This window comes from Coturnix japonica, chromosome 3 (genome assembly GCF_054131305.1).
Source record: "Coturnix japonica strain WE chromosome 3, WE-NBRP24, whole genome shotgun sequence".
Classification (NCBI taxonomy): Eukaryota; Metazoa; Chordata; class Aves; order Galliformes; family Phasianidae; genus Coturnix; species Coturnix japonica.
Genome location: NC_140665.1, coordinates 31,325,027 through 31,345,005, shown reverse-complemented (window position 1 = coordinate 31,345,005; position 19,979 = coordinate 31,325,027). Strand labels below are relative to the sequence as shown.

The following is a 19,979-nucleotide window of genomic DNA, read 5'->3' as shown; positions in this document are numbered from 1 at the left end:
AAATCATTTTTGATATATCTGTTTTTAATGTGTAAAGGTCTGAACATGAGAGACATTCCCCAAACTGCCCGTTTGTGAAGGGTGAGCACACTCAGAATGTACCTCTTTCAGTCACGCTGGCAACAAGTCCAGCACAATTTCCCTGCACAGATGGCACTGACAGAATAGCCTGCTTTGGATCTGGAAGTTGCCCTCATTTTCTAGCTGCTGCAACAAAGCGAGGGAAGATCTGCATATGGGATGTTTCCAAACTTATGAAGGTATGCAATATAGGGAATTGTTAACTAGTTACTCGTGATTTAAGCGTCTTGATATAAGTTAAGACCTCTTCTGCTTTTTCTTATTTATCAGGTCCACTTGAAATTTGAGATCAATGCATATGATCCAGCTATTGTGCAACAACTTATGTTATCGGGAGAACAGAGCTCAGGGGTTGACTCAAGGAGACCAACACTAGCATGGCTAGAAGATTCATCTAGCTGCTCAGATATACCAAAATTAGAAGGAGACAGGTATGCCAATCTGCAAAATCAGAAATAAGAAATGTTATTGTGATGGCAGTAAATGTAATTTTGATAAGTTCATGCATGAGATGAGTAAGAGTGTTTTCATGGAGATATTTTTTTTGTAAATGACTATTTCTACTCAATTCATCATTTTATATATTTGTATAAATATTTATATGTACGCATACGTGTAATATGTATGAATCTTAGTTTTTAAAGACAGTTCCATTTTACTCCTGTTGTTTCAGTTTTTAGTCTCTACTAACAAAGAAATACCTAGTCCCATTGCTGTTCCATGCTGATGTTCCAAAGGTGAAAAAAAAGCTGGGAATATAAGTTCAGGAACACCTTTTCATTTTAATTATGGATTATGCGTTTCAGGTTGGAAAATGAAGATTATTTACAGGTTCCTAGAAGGTGTCTTTTCTCTGATTGCGTCTCCTTAATTTTTATGTCAGTCATAAAATAAATCTTGTGGCTGTGGTAGAAATTGCTTTCATTTGTGACTTTAACTTTTAAATAAGTTAGAAGGTATGCTGATGCTTAGGAAGTGCCAAGTGAGATTAAGTAGTATTCCTTCATTTATACTACTTACAGTATGTTACTGGAAACTCCTTTCTCATTAAAACTCTCACAAAATAATACAGGGTGCTCAAGTCTAAGCATCTTCTGTTCTTCTTAATGTATATGAAGTTTCCTTTCTATTTCCCACTCAAGGAGAGGGTAGATGATAAATAATTGAATTGTTGCTCTTGTCCAGTGAAATAAAGTTTGATCATGTTTGAGTCTAAAGAAAATACTTTTATCTTGGGCCAGTGGAGAAGATATCCAGTTTGTTTAAATGTGGGAGTCTAACTTGGTACTGTGAGTTACTAAATCCAAAGTTACGAAGACACTTATTTCTGTACTTGAAGGTCTTGTAATAGGAAATTTTTTCTTGTATTAAAAAGCCAAGTGTGTAAAGCTTTGTATGTTCTTAGAACTACTAAGCAACCTATTTCTCATGAAGAATGATCTTGAACAGAATCTGCCTTTATGAAAACACAACGCATCTGGTAGTGTTTTTAAAAGCAACATGATGATTGCATGCTATTTCCTGAAGGGAATGTTTTTGTTTGTCTTTTGTGTTTGTTGTTTTTCTGAGAAGGTCAGAACTTATTTAGTTATTTTGAACCATGAGAGAATGATGTTGATAGCTGCAGTGCTGTGAGAGGAAGACATTACACATGACTGGAACAGGACTATCCTGAATTGTGACACTTTCTGTGTTAGCTACAACATTGTGTTAGTAGAATTGAAAACCAGTCTGGCAGCTCCACCTTTAAGAGACTATTTTGAAGAATTTTTAAAAGCTTGTCATCAGTTTTTAGAAAGTTTTTCCTTCCTAAAGATTTCTGCGAACTGGTTTTCATTTTCATTTAATTTATGTCTGAATTGTTGGGAATACAATAGCAAAGTGAGACTAGATAAAAGCACAGTTTGCTCTACTGTCTTAACGTCTGTTGACAAAATCACGTGATGGTGTCTGTTACTAATTCATCAACAGATACAGAATGATGACTAAAAAATACGGGGTAATAGTAAAGATTTGGTGTGTATATATAAGTATATATACGTGTTGGTTTTTACTCATTTGATTTATTGAAGAATAGGAATGCAAACAGCATGCTGGTAACATTAATACACATGTGGTTTTTTTCAGTGATGACCTACTGGATGATTCAGACAGTGAAGAGCATTCCAGATCAGAATCTGTAACGGGTAGGTTATATTTGATCTGTGTAATATGTAGAGGTCAGGAAGGAAACTGTTACTCTCAGGCTCTTAAACCCTCTCTAAAGCAGAGGATATTGTATTTGTGGTATTAGACCTAGAAGAAGTGCCAATAGTTGTCATTCATGTGGTGGAAAGAGTACATTTAGGAGAAAAGAAAAACTGTTAAAAAGAACTTATTGAAAAAAAGAACGAATGACGGCTATTGAAAGCCCTTTAAATTCAGGGGGGCTTTTTCAGAGAGTTCCTGTATCTAATTTCCTTTCATACATGGTCTTTGATTTAAAAACTAGCTTTTTTCTCTTTCTGAACAAAGGTTTCAGATGGAAGCAGAACAGTGCTGTGTTTTCTTAGAGTCTAATCAGAAATATTTATGAGAAGGAAGATTTACGTGCTTGCTTTTCATAATTGGTTTGCTCTTCTGAATCAGGAGCAACAGGAGAGGAGAAATAGAGCATGTGCATACACACAAGAGCCTATGTTGAGGGAATGTTTTTAGACCTTTTCTATTGTTTCATGGCTATTAAGTCTTGAACAAACAGAACACTGTAATACACCGAATCTGGAGCAGTAACTTTCTCTTAATTATGAGGGTGTGTTATATTTGTAATACTATGATTCCTTTTTTTTGAACATGTATTAACAATTTCTGTTTTAAAGGGCATACTTCACAAAAAGAAACGACAGAAGTCAACCTTGATATAACAGCTCTCAGCATTCTTCAGCAGCCTGAGAAACTTCAGTGGGAAATTGTTGCGAATGTTCTAGAAGACACGGTTAAGGATCTGGAAGAACTTGGGGCAAACCCCTCTTTGGCCAACTGTAAGAGTGAAAAGATGAAGGAAAAACATGTCGAACAACACAACATTCCCTTTCCTTGTTTATTAGCTGGAGGTCTATTAACATACAAATCACCTGCTACCTCTCCTGTTAGCAGTAACTCTCAGCGGTCACTGGATGGCTTAAGCAGGACTCGAGGTGAGAGTGTCTCAGAACAGGGATCAACTGACAATGAATCCTGCACTATTTCAGAACTGAATTCCCCTCTGATAAGGAGGACTTTACCTGTATTGCTGCTATACAGCATTAAGGAGTCTGATGAAAGAGGAAAACTTTTTTCACAGGTGAACTTTATAAGTAAAAGTATTCATGAAGATGGTTTCACAGTTCCACAGATCATTGAAATGGAGCTGGACAGTCAAGAACAGTTGCTGTTACAGGATCCCCCTGTGACGTATATTCAGCAGTTTGCAGATGCTGCAGCCAACCTAACTTCTCCGGACTCGGACAAGTGGAGCTCTATGGTTCCCAAGCCTGGGACTTTGGTTCAGTGCCTGCGTCTGCCGAAGTTTGCAGAGGAGGAGAACCTTTGTGTAGATTCAATCACTCCTTGTGCAGATGGAGTTCATTTATTAGTAGGACTTCGGACTTGTCCTGTTGAATCTCTGAGTGCAATAAATCAAGTAGAGGCCTTGAATAATTTAAATAAATTAAACTCAGCACTATGTAATAGAAGGAAGGGTGAAATAGAATCAAGTCTTGCTGTAGTGAATGGCACAAGTATCGATGTAATCCAACATGAGCCACCAGCAGATGTAACAACTCCTTTAATAATTCAGCCTGAACAGAGAAGTGTTAGTGGTGGATACCTAGTGCTTTATAAAATGAATTATGCCACTAGAATAGTTACTTTAGAGGAGGAACCGGTAAAAATCCAGCATATCAAAGACCCCCAAGACACAATTACCTCAATGATTTTACTCCCACCAGATATATTGGATAATCGAGAGGATGACTGTGAAGAACCTGTAGAGGAAATGCAATTAACTTCTAAAAATGGCAGTGGGAGAGACAGAAGATCTGAGATCTCTACTCTTGGGCACCTGGTAATAACTACTCAGGGAGGATATGTAAAAATACTAGATCTTTCGAACTTTGAAATTCTGGCCAAAGTGGAGCCGCCTAAAAAGGAGGGCACTGAGGAACCAGATATGTTTGTCTCGGTGATATACTGTTCGGGCACAGACAGATTATGTGCATGCACCAAAGGTAAGACTTCTTTAAAGATGTTTTCTTAGTGTTTATTTGACTGTAGTTGTATTGTACTATAGGATGTTAGAATATAAATCTCAAAACAGCAATTGGCAAATGCCTTTAATTTATATACAGTTTACTTTTGTTCTAGAGAGCATGGATTCCATTTGATTTCTTCTCCCAAATGTGGGTTTTAATCTCTAAAATGAGAATTACTCTTGGGTATGTTCAGTGTATCGGTGAACTAGTTGTAGTGTCGCAGATTTGCTTAAGTTCCAAACAAATAAAAGTAATTCTTTTGTGTAATTATTTCTATTCTAGATTTCTGTTTCAGAGTAATGTCTTCTGTCTGTAATTGGAGATACTCAAGAGAGTAGAGAAGGTGATGCTTTATATACCTTCACTTTTCCATTCACTATCCATTAAGATTATTTAGTTTCTCATAGGACTGCTCGTTCTGCTTAGGCCTTTTTGTAATTGAGTTTACTCTGTCTGACTGTGAGAGCTAGACCTTCCATCCAAGATTGTTAAATTTTTTGTAAGAAACACACTGTAATTCTATTCATTTTTTAAATTTCAGGCACTTTTATTGCTATAGTTCTTCTCACTTCTGACAAACCAGGTCTAAAGCTGTAGAGTTTAGATGTCTGGGTTTCAGGATTTTATACCAGATACACTGAAGCTTGGGAGTCCTACTGTTTTATGTTGAAATTTGAGGCATTTAAGGAAGGAATTTATCTTAAATATTTATTACATAACTATACTGGGTAAAATTCAGAAATACTAACTAAAAAGCAAATGAAAAAGCTTTACTGTTGGTACACACTTTTTGTTGTATTACTTGCTATACATTTGCATAGAATTCCCTTAACTTTTGTTGTGTTCAGTCCTAGCCGGCCCTAATCATTCTAAAGTAAGAAGGTTAAATTTCTTGCTTATCTGCCAGGTGACTGAGAAGGTATATTTCTTAATTATTTATTTCTGAAATGCTGTTTTCTCAGGCTTCTTCCAAAATCTCTTTGCAGTCTTTGCTCTTTGGCCTTAACCGCTGTGTATAGGGTGGTGCCTGCAGACTGGCAGTATAACAAGGATTTGTGTTGGAAAAGGCATGGAGCAATTCACTGATTTATTGAATGTTAATCCTAGCAAGTAACTTGCAGTGGAGTGACAAAGGTGAAAATATTCCATAAAATGTTTGAAGCCTCCATGCACTGAAAACGCTTGAATGGCATTGGAGAACATTTTAGGTACCTCAATATCAGAAAGATTAAACTATTAGAAAGGACTGTGAAGGTGATGAAGGGTCTGGAAAGCAAGATGGAGAAGGGGTAGCTGAGAGCCCTCAGTTTGCTCAGCCCAGAGCAGAAGAGACTGAGTGGAGGCCTCATGGTGGCTGCAGCTGCATGCTGACTCTGGTGACAGCAACAGGGCCCAAGGGAATGGCGGGGAGCTGCATTGAGTGTGTAGGGAAGGTAAGGCTGGGGCTTAGGACAAGACTCTTCACCAGAAGGTGACCAGGTATTGGTACTGGCAGATATATGTTTTGAATTTTGGGTGTGAAGCCAGGATTTGGATTTGATGATCCCTGTGAGTCTCTTTCAAAACATGGTGTTCTCTGATTCTCTGAACTATTCAAGAATAGTAGTGGAGCAGTGTATTCTCAATTGCTTAGATGGTGGGAGGAGGCAAAGACATATTTTGTGTTCTCAAAGTTCTGTGTGTAGAATAGTCAACTCTTCCTATTGTTGATGTTTGCTGACATACTATCTTCTTCAGTATATCATACCATTTTCCCTGTAGTCATCTTTAAGATATAACTGAAGAGAAATGTTTCCTCTGTGTGAAAAAGTGTTACAGGCTTTGAGTGTTTGTACATAAATATGTTATACACCTGCACCGTCCATCTCTGTAGTTGGGAATAAATATTCTTATCACACTTGAAAACGTGGCATCTGGGCATCAGCCTAAAGTGCTTCTGTCTGTGTTGTCAGGGATTGCCTGTAGCTGACCTCTGGGAAGAAGTGTATTCTTGGTTCCAGATCTGACAACTAAAATTGTAGACTTTAATCTCGTTGCATTTTATTTTCCTCTCTTCCCCTTGGCCAAGGTAGACTCTGGTTAGTATCGTGCCAGTTCAGTTGGTTATTCTCTTTTTCTAAGTCATTCACAGTTAGAAGCTATGAAAGAAGGCCACAAACATTGTATGTAGTCAGTCTTGCAAATCTGTTACACATTCCTTTACAAGCACTTTTGTGTTTGGATTTCTTATGTACACAGTCTTGCCAAGACTTTGCCTCCAGTGTTTAACAGGTGATTGTGATAGGCAGCAGTTCTTTGTGAAGGAATTACTGATATGTTTTTTTTCAGAGTGACATTTGATCTTGTCAAAAGTGAGCTGTCTATACTCGTATTTCTTGTTGCAAGCCTGACTGAATTGGATGATGCTTTTGTACATTTGGGAATTAATGCCACCAAATCTTGTGTCTCTCAATTACAATACATTTCTTGCTCTTCAGATCGGTGTAGAGTATTCATCTCCATAGAACACTGAAAACAAAAATAGAAAAGAGCTGCCTTCATAGTCCTTGGGTTCTGAAGGGTTGAGGAGGGGCTGAATTGTTTGCCACAGCAGAATTAATACTGGAAATGTTCCTAAGAGATATTCTGCAAGTCAGAATCAATTACATTTAGTATTTCAGAAGGAGATCAGCCTGTTTACATGGTGTAGGGAGCCTGCTTTGGCAGGGGGGTTGGACTGGATGATCTCTAGAGGTCCCTTCCAACCCCTACAATTCTGTGATTCTGTTCTTAGAATTCTTCGACATGGGCGACATTATCAGCCTGTTCACAAAATTTCTTCTAATAAATCTCATAATTGATGATTTTTTTTTTCTAGTTTCATCTGCATAATTTTGCTGATTGAAATCTGTTGTTGTGTCCCTTGTGGACATGGCAAAGGCTGCTACAAGGGGAAAAAAAAGAGAGAGAAGACAGATACTGTACTCCTCCAGTGATTTGTTTTCATAAAACAAGTATCTCCAATTCTTTAAATGTTCCTGTAGGGCTTTGAAAGAAAACAAACAAACAAAAAAAAGAAAAACATACCACTCTGCCCTCCCAAAAGACCTTCTCAAACCAGTCTACATTTCTTGACCCAAAAAGCAGACACGGATGTTATTGAAGAGAAGATAATTCCTTAGTACATACTTTGTGTGCATATATGTACTAAGGCGTTTGCACTATTAGGCAGGAAACTGAGTTAGATTTATAATATGACTCACAAGACTCTCTTCTGCAGAACTGCTGGCTAGCTGATTTCTTTTCATCCCATAATAGTGCATTTAATTATTTCTTGCTAGAAGTAGTAACTTTCGCTTGTTCGTCTAGTTGCATTCTATTTTTTTTCATAAACCAGGATGGTATTTAACAGCTTAGATTTCCAAGAATAGAGAAAATTCTTCAGAAGCGAGGCTTTTGGTAAGCTTTCCTGGGCAGATTTTTGAAGGGTTCTGAACCAAGTGTGTTTAGAGCTAACCCTTTCTGTGCTGCCCACCGAAGAGATGAGGAGGACTGGAAGTTTTTCAGTGGCTGTTTTCTTGTGGTTTGGCTTAGTTTTCTAAATTCCTTTATCTATTTGAGTATTGTTTGATTCTGTGCTCACGTTGTGGTAGCTATCAGCGGTTGCGTCACTAGTCTGAATTCCTTCCAGAATGCACGATACATTCAGGGTATTGAACACTCCACCAGATTGGCTTCGACTCTAGAGGCCTTGTCTCTGGCATGTTCTCTATCTCGTGTCGGTGCCACTTTCCTGGAACTGATCACTGTTTTGCTTGGAGGAAGCTTGGGATTTATTTGAATGGATTTATGGTTTTAACATGTTGTTTGTACAATCCACAGGTTCCTGAGTCCAAGCAAAATACAGATTTAAAATATAATTTGGAATTAAATAACTGATGTTTTGAATGTTTTATCTGTTACTTTCTGGAAGTATGACGATAATATTTTTCCACTTATTCTCCTTGGTGCTTACTGAGTAAGTCAATGTAAGCTTTTATATCCTCTTGCTGGTTCAACAGAACCATTTGTCGTCTCTGCCAAAAGGTGATAAAAGCAGCATCTTGAGGTCATCTACTACCTATCATGCTCATTACTAGAGCTAGAAAATACCATGTGAGTCAGTGTTTGAGCCTGATAGTACATACAGTGAGACAGTAAGGACAAAGCAAAAAAAAAGGAATTTTTCTCAGGCTTTTTCCTGACACTTGACTATAGAAACTATGGTAACTGCAGCAAATAAGCATGTATCATCAAAAGGTCATTTAATGTTCTGTGAGAGCAATTGCTTCTGTGATACAGAAGCAAAGCCACCTGCAGGGTTTTGGAATGTTTGCATGAGCACTAATTGTTTTATAGGCTAATACTGCGTTACTGATGTTCGTGATAAACTTCTTTACAGAAGCTTTTTGAAAACAAATATGAGGAAGTAAAATAGCACAGAATTTATTCTTGGAAGAGTGCCGCAGTCTTTTAGGAATGTGGAAAATGTCTTTCTCCTCTACATGGATAAAAGCATAAGGCGGGTTTTTTCTTGCTGTTAATTAACGGTGTTCTGCTATAGTGACAGAAGCTTGGTTTGAAAATCGAATAATCAAATCCAAAATTATTTCCTTGTCTAAAATGAAACAGAACAAACGCAACCAACTACAGAATAAGAAGACCTTGACACAAGTCCCTTAGGAAAACCCACAGCCTTCCTAAGCTCTTGAGCCTTTCTCCTGCTCTGAGACATAAAATGGCAGATGGTCAAGCCAATCTGTTTCCATTGCACTAGAGTGTACTTAATTATTTCCAGGGCAGGAGATTCTCAGGTTTGTTCATTGAGATCATTCTGATAAATGATCTTTGAGCTGAAAACATAATGGGAAACAAAGTGTGATTTGCTGTACTGACAAATTAAGCTGTCAAGGTCTACATTAAATTATACGTTCCTAATCCTTGTTGTTTAAGAAGATTGCTAATTTGTGAGCTATTTAATCTCAAGGAAGCTCACGTTTAAGTATTTACTGTTCTTTCTTTGTTGACTCTTGGCATCTATTACTAATGTACTGTTCTGCACCAGGGTAGATGTGTGGGGGTGCTGGGGGACAGGCAGTGCAGGCTTCTTACTGGATCTCAGTAGGAAAGGCCTCATGACATAGTTCTTCTAGAAAGATAGAGGGAAAAATAATGAATCTTATCGATCTTCAAACACCAGGAAACTGTGCAGCATTGCTTCTACTCAGTGTGGATTTTCCCATGACATTCTGCACTGATTCTGTGTGTTGAAAGATTCCTTCTTTTTGGTCATTCAAGCTATTATATTTCTCTTTCAGTTCTGTTTTGTTAAAACAACGATTTTCAATTTTATTAAGCCATTTTTTTGGTCTGGTCTTACTGAGATCCAGTAAACTCTGCACCATCTCTCTGCGCCTTTCCATCTGTGTGCTTCACTTCCCCACATTCCCTTAGTTCAAACCTGCTAATTATGCTTTTATTTTGGATGTTATTACCTATGTTATCTCAGGTTGATTTCAGTCTGTCTGGATAATTTGCCTTTTTCATAACAAGTTGAGAGTTGAATGGCATCCTGGAGTCAATTTTCAAAATAGAAAAAAAATAGTGTAGAAGGCCTGCCAGGACTTTACTTTCTATTTAAGTCCCGGGTAGTAGGACTTTTGTAACTACTGTAACTGGTAACACTCTTTCCCCAGCGTTGTGTAAAATTGAACATTTCTTCTCACTGATTTTTGTATTTGTGCATCACTTGGTGACGAATTCATTCAAGGCAACTCCCTCAGACTGTTTCAAGTCTCTTGCAAAACATCTTGTCATTTGAAAACTTCGGGATTACTGTTTTGACTGCTGACCAGATCAGTGCTGTTATTCTGACAGTACAATGCAAAGAGCTCTTTAGTTAGGAGAGTTCAGTAGGAAAATAATTTTTTCATTTCTTGGTTACTGAACATTGAAAGGAAATGAATGCAACATGTACCAACAAGGTAGTATGCTGTGAGTTGACGTGATGGAATATTTTCTGTTTACAGCATAATTTGAGTTACAGAAAGTGTAACAATAGTTCCGATGTGAGGTGTCTGCTGGGGCTTGTTTGGTTCATTAACTTTTTGGTTCATTGTTCTTCTCTCCACTAATATTTTCTTTCCTTTTATGGTACTCACAAGTGAAGTTAGTATTTCTGTAATTCTTTTCCTATCACTCTGAAAAATTTTGTAATAGTAAAGCAGAATGAATTTTCACTTATAAATAATAGCAGATCCAATAATTACAGTAATAACTATGTAGCACTTTAACAGGAAGTTGAGTTTAACTGTATGCCTGTCTAAACTTCTTTCATCAACTTTGATTTTAGGTGGAGAGCTTCATTTCCTTCAGATTGGAGGAACGTGTGATGACATAGATGAAACTGATATACTTGTAGATGGATCGCTTTCCAAAAGTGTAGAGCAGTCATCAGAAGGCATCAAGCCATTATCTAACCCTTCTAGTCCGGGGATTACAGGTAAATTGTTCATGTTTAAATGTATCAAGCTGTACATTAAGATATTTATATTATAAAAATCAAACTTCTGAGCTATTTTTAATCTCTTCAGTGTTTTCCTGCCTCATAGATTAAAAAGCAGAAGCAATAATTCTTCCAATAAGAGTGAGTTTTCTGCCTGACTCTGAGTCTGTCATCTTTAAACAACTCTGATAAAATGTTTAAGTTCCACACTAATGCCATGTGTCTGTTGTCACAGAATGTAAAACATTCATTTTCTTTAGACTGAGTCCATAAGGGTATAAAAAGTGTTTTAAACAGCTTTACACAATTGAAATGTAACTGGCTAGCTTCTTCATTGTGATGGCTCTAGTTGTATCTCAGTGTCCTCATAGCCTTTTTCTTTTTTCGACTTATCTTGGTGTCACGCATAAGCTACCTTTACATATAGCAGTTTGATTTTCCTGTCAAAATGTTTATATGACGTTTTGAGGAGAAAAAATAATTTGTATAGTAAATATTTATGTTGTATAATTATTCAGGAGTTGATCTTTTGGTGGACCAGCCATTTTCCCTTGAAACACTGACATCTCTGGTAGAACTGACCCGTTTTGAGACCTTGACACCACGATTTTCAGCCACTGTCCCTCCCTGTTGGGTAGAAGTCCAGCAAGAACAGCAGCAAAGGAGGCATCCTCAGCATTTGCACCAGCAGCACCATGGAGATGCAGCTCAGCACACTCGAACTTGGAAGCTACAGACAGACAGGTAAGTAGAATAATGATACAAAAAGAATTGTAGCTGCTGTCATGACAAATTTAGAGTGACTTCACTGTTTTTAAATAGTGTGCAAGTTTAATAATGTTTACTTTCATAGAGTCTGGTCTTTATTTTGTGGGTTGTAAGGCAGCTCTTCCTGCCTTAGTTGTTGTAGTATATTCATGTATTGTTGTAAGTACTCGTCCTAATACAAACTGTGTTGCAGTTGTTGTTTTTTTTAATAAGAAAATAGAACGTGGATTTTTGTATGTTCCTGTCAAATGAAATTGGTTTTTATGTGAAACATTTCCTTGAATCAATAGAGGACCTTTACTGTGATGAAACTTAGGCAGAATTTTCTTCGATGGGAACTATGCTGCACGGTATCTGTGTAAACTTGATTTTTATCTATCTATTTGTTTATTTATTTTACACTTGGCACGTGAACTTGGAATTTGCTGGGAATTGTAAAGACTGAGACAGTGGTGCGGCAGTCTTTTTGAAGATTTGCTTAAAACCTAAATGAAGTGCCTGTACATGGTATTTTTGTCTTAAAATTCTTGAAAAGACAAAGTATAGCTGTAAGCTGTGGAGTGTGCTGTTTTGGTGTTGTTTTTTTAATGGAATTGTTGAATAAGGTACTGCAGGGTCTTTTTGGGTCCGGCTGTTACGTATCCATAAAAGTGCCTTAATATCAAACACTTAGGCATCACAATCTGAACACCAATTGGCTGAAAGCAAAGAAGCCAAAGGGCACTAGGGGTACTGGAACATATGTGGAGGGGGAAAAAAAGATGTATAAAATAAGTGAGAGGTAGCATATGCTCATGACACATTTGAGATGGTGAAACAGGCCTGGAATTAAGGGTTGAAGGCATTCCAGGGCTGACACCTAGCATGAGTTGCACTTGTTTTAACTTAAATATTCATAAGCTATAGTTAATAAAGGATTTGAAAGCTGTTTTTATCTTGTGATTTTGCTTTGTGTAAGTTAAGTATTCTGTTTACACCAAGTGAAGAGGAGGTAATAACTGCTAGTAATAACTGTGGATTATCTGGTGTGTTCTGCAAGAGTTGAAAAAATAAAATGCCACCTAATAGTTATGAAAAACAAATCATTGAAGTTAATAGGTATTAATTGAAACATTAGCTTAGGAACATTAAAAGATTTATATGTGCAAAGTAAAATAGGAATGTGACTAAATACTTACTTTAGTAATATATACCTATAACAGATGTTAATGACACATTTAGACAAATTACAGTCCATTCGTTTGCAGAATAAAATATAGATTTTTAAGATTAAAAGTGAGGTTCATAATTAAAAGTTGTTTGGGAGAAACTTTTTCATTTCTGGATTATTTTGTTGGTCTGTAAAATGAATTTTCCTTTATCTCTTCCTTGCGTCTTACGCCAGTTCTTATCAAAAAGCAGGATTATAGGGTTAGGTGGATGTGTGATGCAATTTGATACAGTAATTCACGTGTTTAACAAACAGCTAGAAGGAAATAATTTTGTAGGAGTATTTCAGAGGAGCACACCATGTTACACCTTAGCCTTATATAGACATACTTCAAAAATAAGGGATAAATGAAGAGTTAGATATTCATGTTCTTCCCAGCTTTTATTCTTTGGAATTGAATGTGCAGCTCAAAGTACAGTTGTCGTGAAAGATGAAACACTGAGATGTTGGAAAATATTTTGTAGCTGTGAGAATGATGGTAAACTTGCATTTAGAACATAGTCTTGTATATTTTTCTTTAAAAATATACTGTAATATTAGGAATACTTCAAATTGTTCTGAAACTGATGAAATAGGAGGTTTTTCACTCATACTATAACTAGATTAATCATTGCCACAGGTGAGATCTCTTCAGTACTGGAGATTAATATGGGGCCTTCTTGTAGGGCCATTATACCATGTACCTGCTAGATATTTAAAACCTCCTTTGGCGCATCTACTACTGAATTTTGTGTCAAAAAAAAAAAAAAAAAAAAATTATAGAGTAAACCATTCACAGTTCTAACTTGGTATGACAGTGTGTGTCTTCTAGCATACAGTCTACAGCAGACCACTGTGGACCAGCTGTTGTGTTACTTTAGCTTAAACTGGATGAACAGATTATTTAGTGTTTCTAAAGGTTTGTTCCTTTGAATGTCTCATTCACTTCATGTTTTGCACAGTGTCTATAGCAATATTCAAACATACCAAAAACAAACAGAAAACCCACCTCCACACCTTCTGTTTTGTATAGGGCTCAGTATCCTACAAGACCCAGGAAAGGCATGAATGGTTCTGACAAGGTTTTAGTATTATTTTGTGCTAAATAGTTTCCCCGAGGTTTTAGAATAAATTTTCATTATTTCATTTATCTATTTATACTTATTAGCTGAAAATTTGTCACTGTTGCTTCATAAATCAAAACCAGAGAGGCTTTCTTCTGTCCATCTTTCACCACCTTCCAAAGTAAATAATTTTCAGTACTTTTTTTTTTTTTTTTTTGAAAGCAGGAGAGAACTTTGAAATTCTGTTTCTGGTTTTCAGTGAGATCCACAGTAAATAACTGGAGGCGTATAATGGTGTGGATTGTACTGTGCCGTGTCTGAATTGCAAATGCTGTTTGAGCTTCTTGACTTCCAGTTTCCCCTTGGCCTAGAAGTTTTCTACTGCAGCGTGAATAGTGCTGCCATTATACGAACTTGCTAGTTTGGCAGCCCTGCTTTTCCTGGGCAGGCTGTTAATTGCTGCCATTGCAGCAAAGCTCCTGAACTCTCTCTTCTTCATCAAAGGCCTCAAGTGCGTCTGGGACTGCTGAGGTGGAAACCGATGCCTTAAAAGGCAGATGGTTAATTTCATAAATAGTCATTGAAGAGAAAATGAAACCATTCTCAAATTAAGTGGTTAGTTCTAAAATTCCACAATATGCAAAATGAGTTTGAAGGTCTAATCTTGTTTATTGCAGCAGGAAAAAAAAAAAAAAAAAAATGGATTATTTTACCTATCACTTTAGAATTTGCTCATTACTGTCTTCTGATGACTTAAATGTGTAGATTCATTTTAGTAACACAATATGTTCTTTGAAAGAAAACAACTCTTACATTGTCCTATTTTTTTTAATGATGAAAAAGGAAATACTGAGATTGTAGTTAAGTTGTAATTCAAATAACCTTCAGAAGTATATACTTGCTTGAGGGGGTAAGTGTCTTTCAGGGATATTAATACTGCAAAGAATTAAGTATACTTTTTAAAGACCCTTAGTCTCCTTATGCGTCTTCAGAACAATACTTGGTGCTTAGCATATTATTTGATTTAAATACCTTTTGTGTTTTAGTTGTTAGAAAAACATTTGGACATTAATTTATGTAGCTTACAGTTTCTTAGTGTTCTCTGTTTTGAAATTAGATAATTGCAAGCTATGGAAGTTGCTGTGTTTTTGAAAGTCAGTTACTGATAAATGTGTCTGAAAGAGCAATTAACTTAATGTGATAATTCGCTCAGTCAGTTTTATTTGAATTGCTCTTTTCTTTTGTTTGAAGTATTTATTGCAAACCATTTTGTATCAAGCTGTGGAACTGATCTTTGAGGACTACTTCTCAAGTTTATAATTTATAATTTCTGTCTAAAACAAGATTGGCTTTTAAAAGAAAATATGACTCATTAAAATAAAGCTGCACCCGTTTTGCTCAGCACAGGCTCCTAAGTGTGCATGTGGTAAGAAGCACTTCTCACCCTGTGTAAATTACTAAGTATATTAAATGTGTATACATGTATATACATTTTTTGAAACTCGTATTTTGGGCTTCCTGCATGTGGCTGTTCTGGTATTGAGAAGTGACACTGTTTAACAATTAATAATACAGGAAGCCAATTTACAAGGTTGCAAGGCAGTTACTATCATGCTTTCTTATAGTACAGCAATCCGAAGATCCCTTTCTAGCATGCTGGGTTGTTTTTTTTTTGCTAGAAATAAAACTGATACTTATAGTATGGGAGCAGCAACGTAATGAAGATAATGTGAATCTTCATTGCTGTTTTTATTCAATCATTGACTTGTTCTGCTTCCCCCTGTCAACTGGCTTTTAAAATCTTCTTCATAAAATCATTGTGAGCAACTGCAGATTGAAATGCTTCTACTTCAGAAATGAATGTGTATATCAACTAACATGAAATATTTTTTCTTTTTTTAAGAAACACGTGCATAGATGAAGTATGCACTAGATAATGCTGCCTACTTGATCTGAATCTTAATGATGTATCTTCGTTTTCCTTTTTTCCTTACAGCAACAGCTGGGACGAACATGTCTTTGAGCTGGTTCTTCCAAAAGCTTGTATGGTTGGGCATGTGGACTTCAAATTTGTTTTGAACTCAAACATCACAAACATTCCCCAAATTCAAGTGACTTTACTCAAAAATAAAGCTCCAGGCTTAGGAAAAGTCAATGGTAAGAAAGGACTTGAGGTATCTTTCACAATAATTTTTTTTCCTCAGAATCAGTGTACTCTCTGAGGTATGTTAGAAGACTTGGTTGAAATTATGTAAATATTTTCATTTTCTACTTATTTCACTTTATTCTGTTTCTCAGGATCATATTCGCTTTTTCACTTAACATGTTAGAAGGTAAATTGGGAAAGCAAGCTTAATAAACAGTTTCAGAATCCTGATTATGTCCAAATGAGAAGTACGTGGTTCAGAGAGATCGAATCAAATTCTTATTCTGTGTTGCTTGAATCCTGTGGTAATTAAACAAACAAATGAAAAAAATTGCTATCAATAGTTAATCAAACTGGAGGTCAACAGTTGAAACATTTTACATGTCTTCCCGTCTATGATTTGTAAGAGCATTCAGTTGGAAAAAGAAAGTATTATCAAAATAATATCTTGATGTTCGGTGTGAAAGACAATTCTTTTAGCTCATTAGAATTTCAGTACTGGATTCTAATTACTTAGGAATAATCTTCAGTTGATTGCCAGGAGCAGATACTTGGATTCAGAGAAATATTTTATAACATTTTCTGCAGTTGCAGTCTTAATATGTAAAATGTGTAAAGCTGATAACAATGAAAACTACTGCTTCTGTATTTTATGAACCTGAAGCAATGCTTATAAATTATGTTATTCTTTTATTCTCCAGAAGCAGCAGTAGATAGACAGATCACATTTCCTCTATCTCCAGCTCATAATGTTGAAACAGAGAGAAATGGAAAGCCAGGACTGGTTGAATTCAGTGAAGAAATGCAGTATATGGATGTAGAGGAACCGCAATGTAAGTTTCAGTTAACTTGTTATAGTCTGTTTAAAATGTAAGCTTGCTTTTTTAAACTTATGTTTTGAGTATATACTGGAACTTCTCCATTAATATTACTTAGCCATTGGAAACAGTCTCATTTCTTAGTCCTGCTCAGTGATGCCTTTCAATTGGATCTGACTGAGGAGAGCTGACTCCCAACAGAAAAAATTAATCGTTGGAGTGATTCAGTTTGGGAACATAGATTCTTTTTCTTGGTCTGTTGATCAGTCTTCCTTACCTTTTCTGCGATCAGCCTTATCTAGGGCATGATTCCAAGACAGATGTTGCACAGAGTAGGGAAGGAGAAATCAATGGAGAGATTTAAAAAAAAAAAAAAAAAAAAAAAGTGAAAAGGTGTTGGAAAGAAAAACTGTTTCATGCTTATGAATCATCAGAAGGATGAGTGGATGATCATTTCAGTATGCTGTGGGATAAAAAAATTGGTCAGTTGCTTTTTTTTTTTTTTTTTTTACTTTTTTTTTATTTTATGAGACACAGTGGTTGTTGTGGCTCAAAATGCATTGGTTCATCATTTTATTTGCTGTATATTTTGTGGTTCTGTGATGGTCGGTGTACATACTGTCATAGAATCACAGAACAGTTTATGCTGTGAGGGAATCTAAAAGACCATCCAGTTCCATCCCCTTGCTGTGGACAGGGTGGTTACCTACTGGATCATTGCCCAAAGCCCCACCAAACCTGGCCACAAACACCTCCAGGGAAGGGGGGCTTCAAACCATTACCTCTTGTCCTGACTCTACATTTTCTGAGGAAGAGCCTCTTTAAGACCCCTTTAATTACTGGAAGGTAGCTAGCTATAAGGTCTCCCCAGAATCTTCAAATATATAGGCTAAATAACTACAACTTTCTCAGACTTTTCTCAAAGGAAAGGTACTCCAGCTGTCTCTGATAATCCCTGTGTCCCTCCTCTGGAACTGCTGTAGCACATCCATTTGTTCTCTGTGTTTGGGCTCTGAAGTTGATGTGAGATCTCACAAGAACAGAGAGGGAGAATCACCTCTTTTAATGTGCTGGCCACGCTTCCTTAGATGCAGCCCAGGGTACGGTTGGCTTTCTGACCTGCAAGGACACATTGCTGACTCATGTTGAGCTTTTTGCCTGCCAGAACTCATGAGTCCTTCTCCACAGTTGTATTATTGATATAACTGAAAGTGATTTGAAAACTGTCAGTTAGCTCTGTTGATTTCATTGGAGAATGGCTACAAGTGAACCTAAAGTATCTGTCATTTTTTCAGTGTCCATTTTATGTGTGTTTAGCAGTCTCTTTGACACAGTGTATTTTTAACCCCTGCAAGTGATCAGATTTTAGGATGACTTTAGGATTTCTAGTTCAGATCCATATTATTCATGTTTTTTCAAGGTCTTAGGTTGTGTCCGTTTTTGGAGGAACACAAGGAGGATATACTCTGTGGTCCAGTATGGTTGGCTACTGGACTTGATCTGTCAGGACATGCTGGAATGTTGACACTAACAAGTCCAAAGCTTGTTAAAGGTAAAACAGCTTACTGTGCTATTCACATGAAATATGCATTTTCTAATTGCATCTTGTACGTTTGTAGTCAGACTTTGGTTTGAATTTGTCTTCATGTTGACACATTTTGCCATATGTAACACAATAGTGATTTACTATTTCAAACTGATGTTTAAAGTACTTTACTTAATGTAGTTGAGCTCTGCTTGTGTATGCTGTATGTCTGAAAGGTGTTATAGCTTGCCCTTGTGACTTAAACATATTCTTCCACCTCTTTTCTTTTTCTTCACTTCCAGGCATGGCCGGTGGCAAGTACCGTTCCTTTTTAATTCATGTTAAAGCAGTGAGTGACAGAGGAACGGAAGAAATCTGCAATGGTGGCATTAGGCCAGTTGTTAGAATACCGTCTCTAAAACCACAGACTAACAAGGGTCATTCCCTTGCTTCATTATTGGCAAAAGTTGCAGCAGGCAAGGTACTGAATAGCCAAGAAAGACATCTGTGTTAAAGTTGTAGAATTGGTATGGTTTAGATCATCAGAAAACAGAACAGCTGTTAAGAAAATTAAGATCCATGACAAATTATGTTTTTTAAGTTAAGAGTTTATGTTGTATCAATGCTTTCAAGAATCAGAGTTGTAGAGTTGTTCCTTGGAAGTTATTTCCTCTGTGAAAGTTTAGTTCCTATTTTGAGCATTTGTTTCTGAAATTTCTGTTTTTGTGAGTGGTTTTTAGTAGCTGATCAACCTTGCCCTTTCATGAGGGTTTGTATGTGAGTGTATTTTAGTATTGATTGTTACAGTTGGAAGATTGGATGATGTGATGTACCTCTTATTGGAAACAATTAAAATTGTTAGAACATGATAAAACTACAAACAATGCTAAATTTGATGCTTTGCATATAAGTAGTCCACTTTAGTACAATACATTAAAATACTCTTTGGTTTAAAAAATCCTGACTTTTCCCTGTGCAGTTGCTAACAAGCAGTAAATATTTTAGTGCTCATAGTGAGATTTTTCTTAGCTGTATGTACTTTGTCCTGATCAGAGTATATAGATGCAACAATCAAAAACAATGCAATTTTTGAAATCCTTTAATTCCTTTCTGCTCCTCTCCAAACATCAGGAAAAACCATCCAGCAAAATTGAAGCCGGTAACTCTTCCAGAAAATCAGATAATCTTAGAGGTTGTGACTTACTTCAAGAAGTCTCTGTAACAATTCGAAGATTTAAAAAAACTTCAATATCAAAGGAAAGGTTAGTAGATGTTCTATAATTACAGGAAATATTCACTTCATAATTATGTTTTATATGAGAAGTCCAGTAAGTCATTTGAGGGCATTGTACTGTGCAAATTGTGATAGGAAAACATATATAATCCTTAATGTATGTAGCTATGTTCTAAGTGATTATTTGGCCTACTTGTAAAGGGAACGGTACATAATAGCACTCAAACAGGGTGTGTGTTTTCATTAAAATAAGCAAAAACAAAACGTATTTGAAGAATGAGTAGCAAAATTAAGTAATAGTCATAATTTTACTTTAAGTATCAAGAGCAGAAATCTTGTCACTTGGGCTGTAGGGTCAGT

At 36.4% G+C, this 19,979-nt stretch overlaps 1 protein-coding gene across 11 annotated transcripts in view; it reads left to right on the top strand.

Annotated features, from left to right (window-relative positions):
* Window positions 1-19,979, top strand: part of BIRC6 (baculoviral IAP repeat containing 6) — a 151,175-nt gene that overhangs the window by 21,207 nt on the left and 109,989 nt on the right. For all 11 annotated transcript variants that reach the window (XR_014944694.1, XM_015857677.3, XM_015857679.3 and 8 more), the window contains exons 7-17: window positions 38-260; window positions 352-512; window positions 2,209-2,267; window positions 2,940-4,328; window positions 10,723-10,872; window positions 11,394-11,619; window positions 15,893-16,053; window positions 16,744-16,875; window positions 18,281-18,412; window positions 18,688-18,866; window positions 19,517-19,647. Coding sequence is in view for 10 of the 11 variants with exons in the window: in XM_015857677.3 (XP_015713163.1) it covers window positions 38-260; window positions 352-512; window positions 2,209-2,267; window positions 2,940-4,328; window positions 10,723-10,872; window positions 11,394-11,619; window positions 15,893-16,053; window positions 16,744-16,875; window positions 18,281-18,412; window positions 18,688-18,866; window positions 19,517-19,647 (2,943 nt within the window). In the remaining variant the exon portion in view is untranslated. The remainder of the gene's footprint in view (window positions 1-37; window positions 261-351; window positions 513-2,208; window positions 2,268-2,939; window positions 4,329-10,722; window positions 10,873-11,393; window positions 11,620-15,892; window positions 16,054-16,743; window positions 16,876-18,280; window positions 18,413-18,687; window positions 18,867-19,516; window positions 19,648-19,979) is intronic.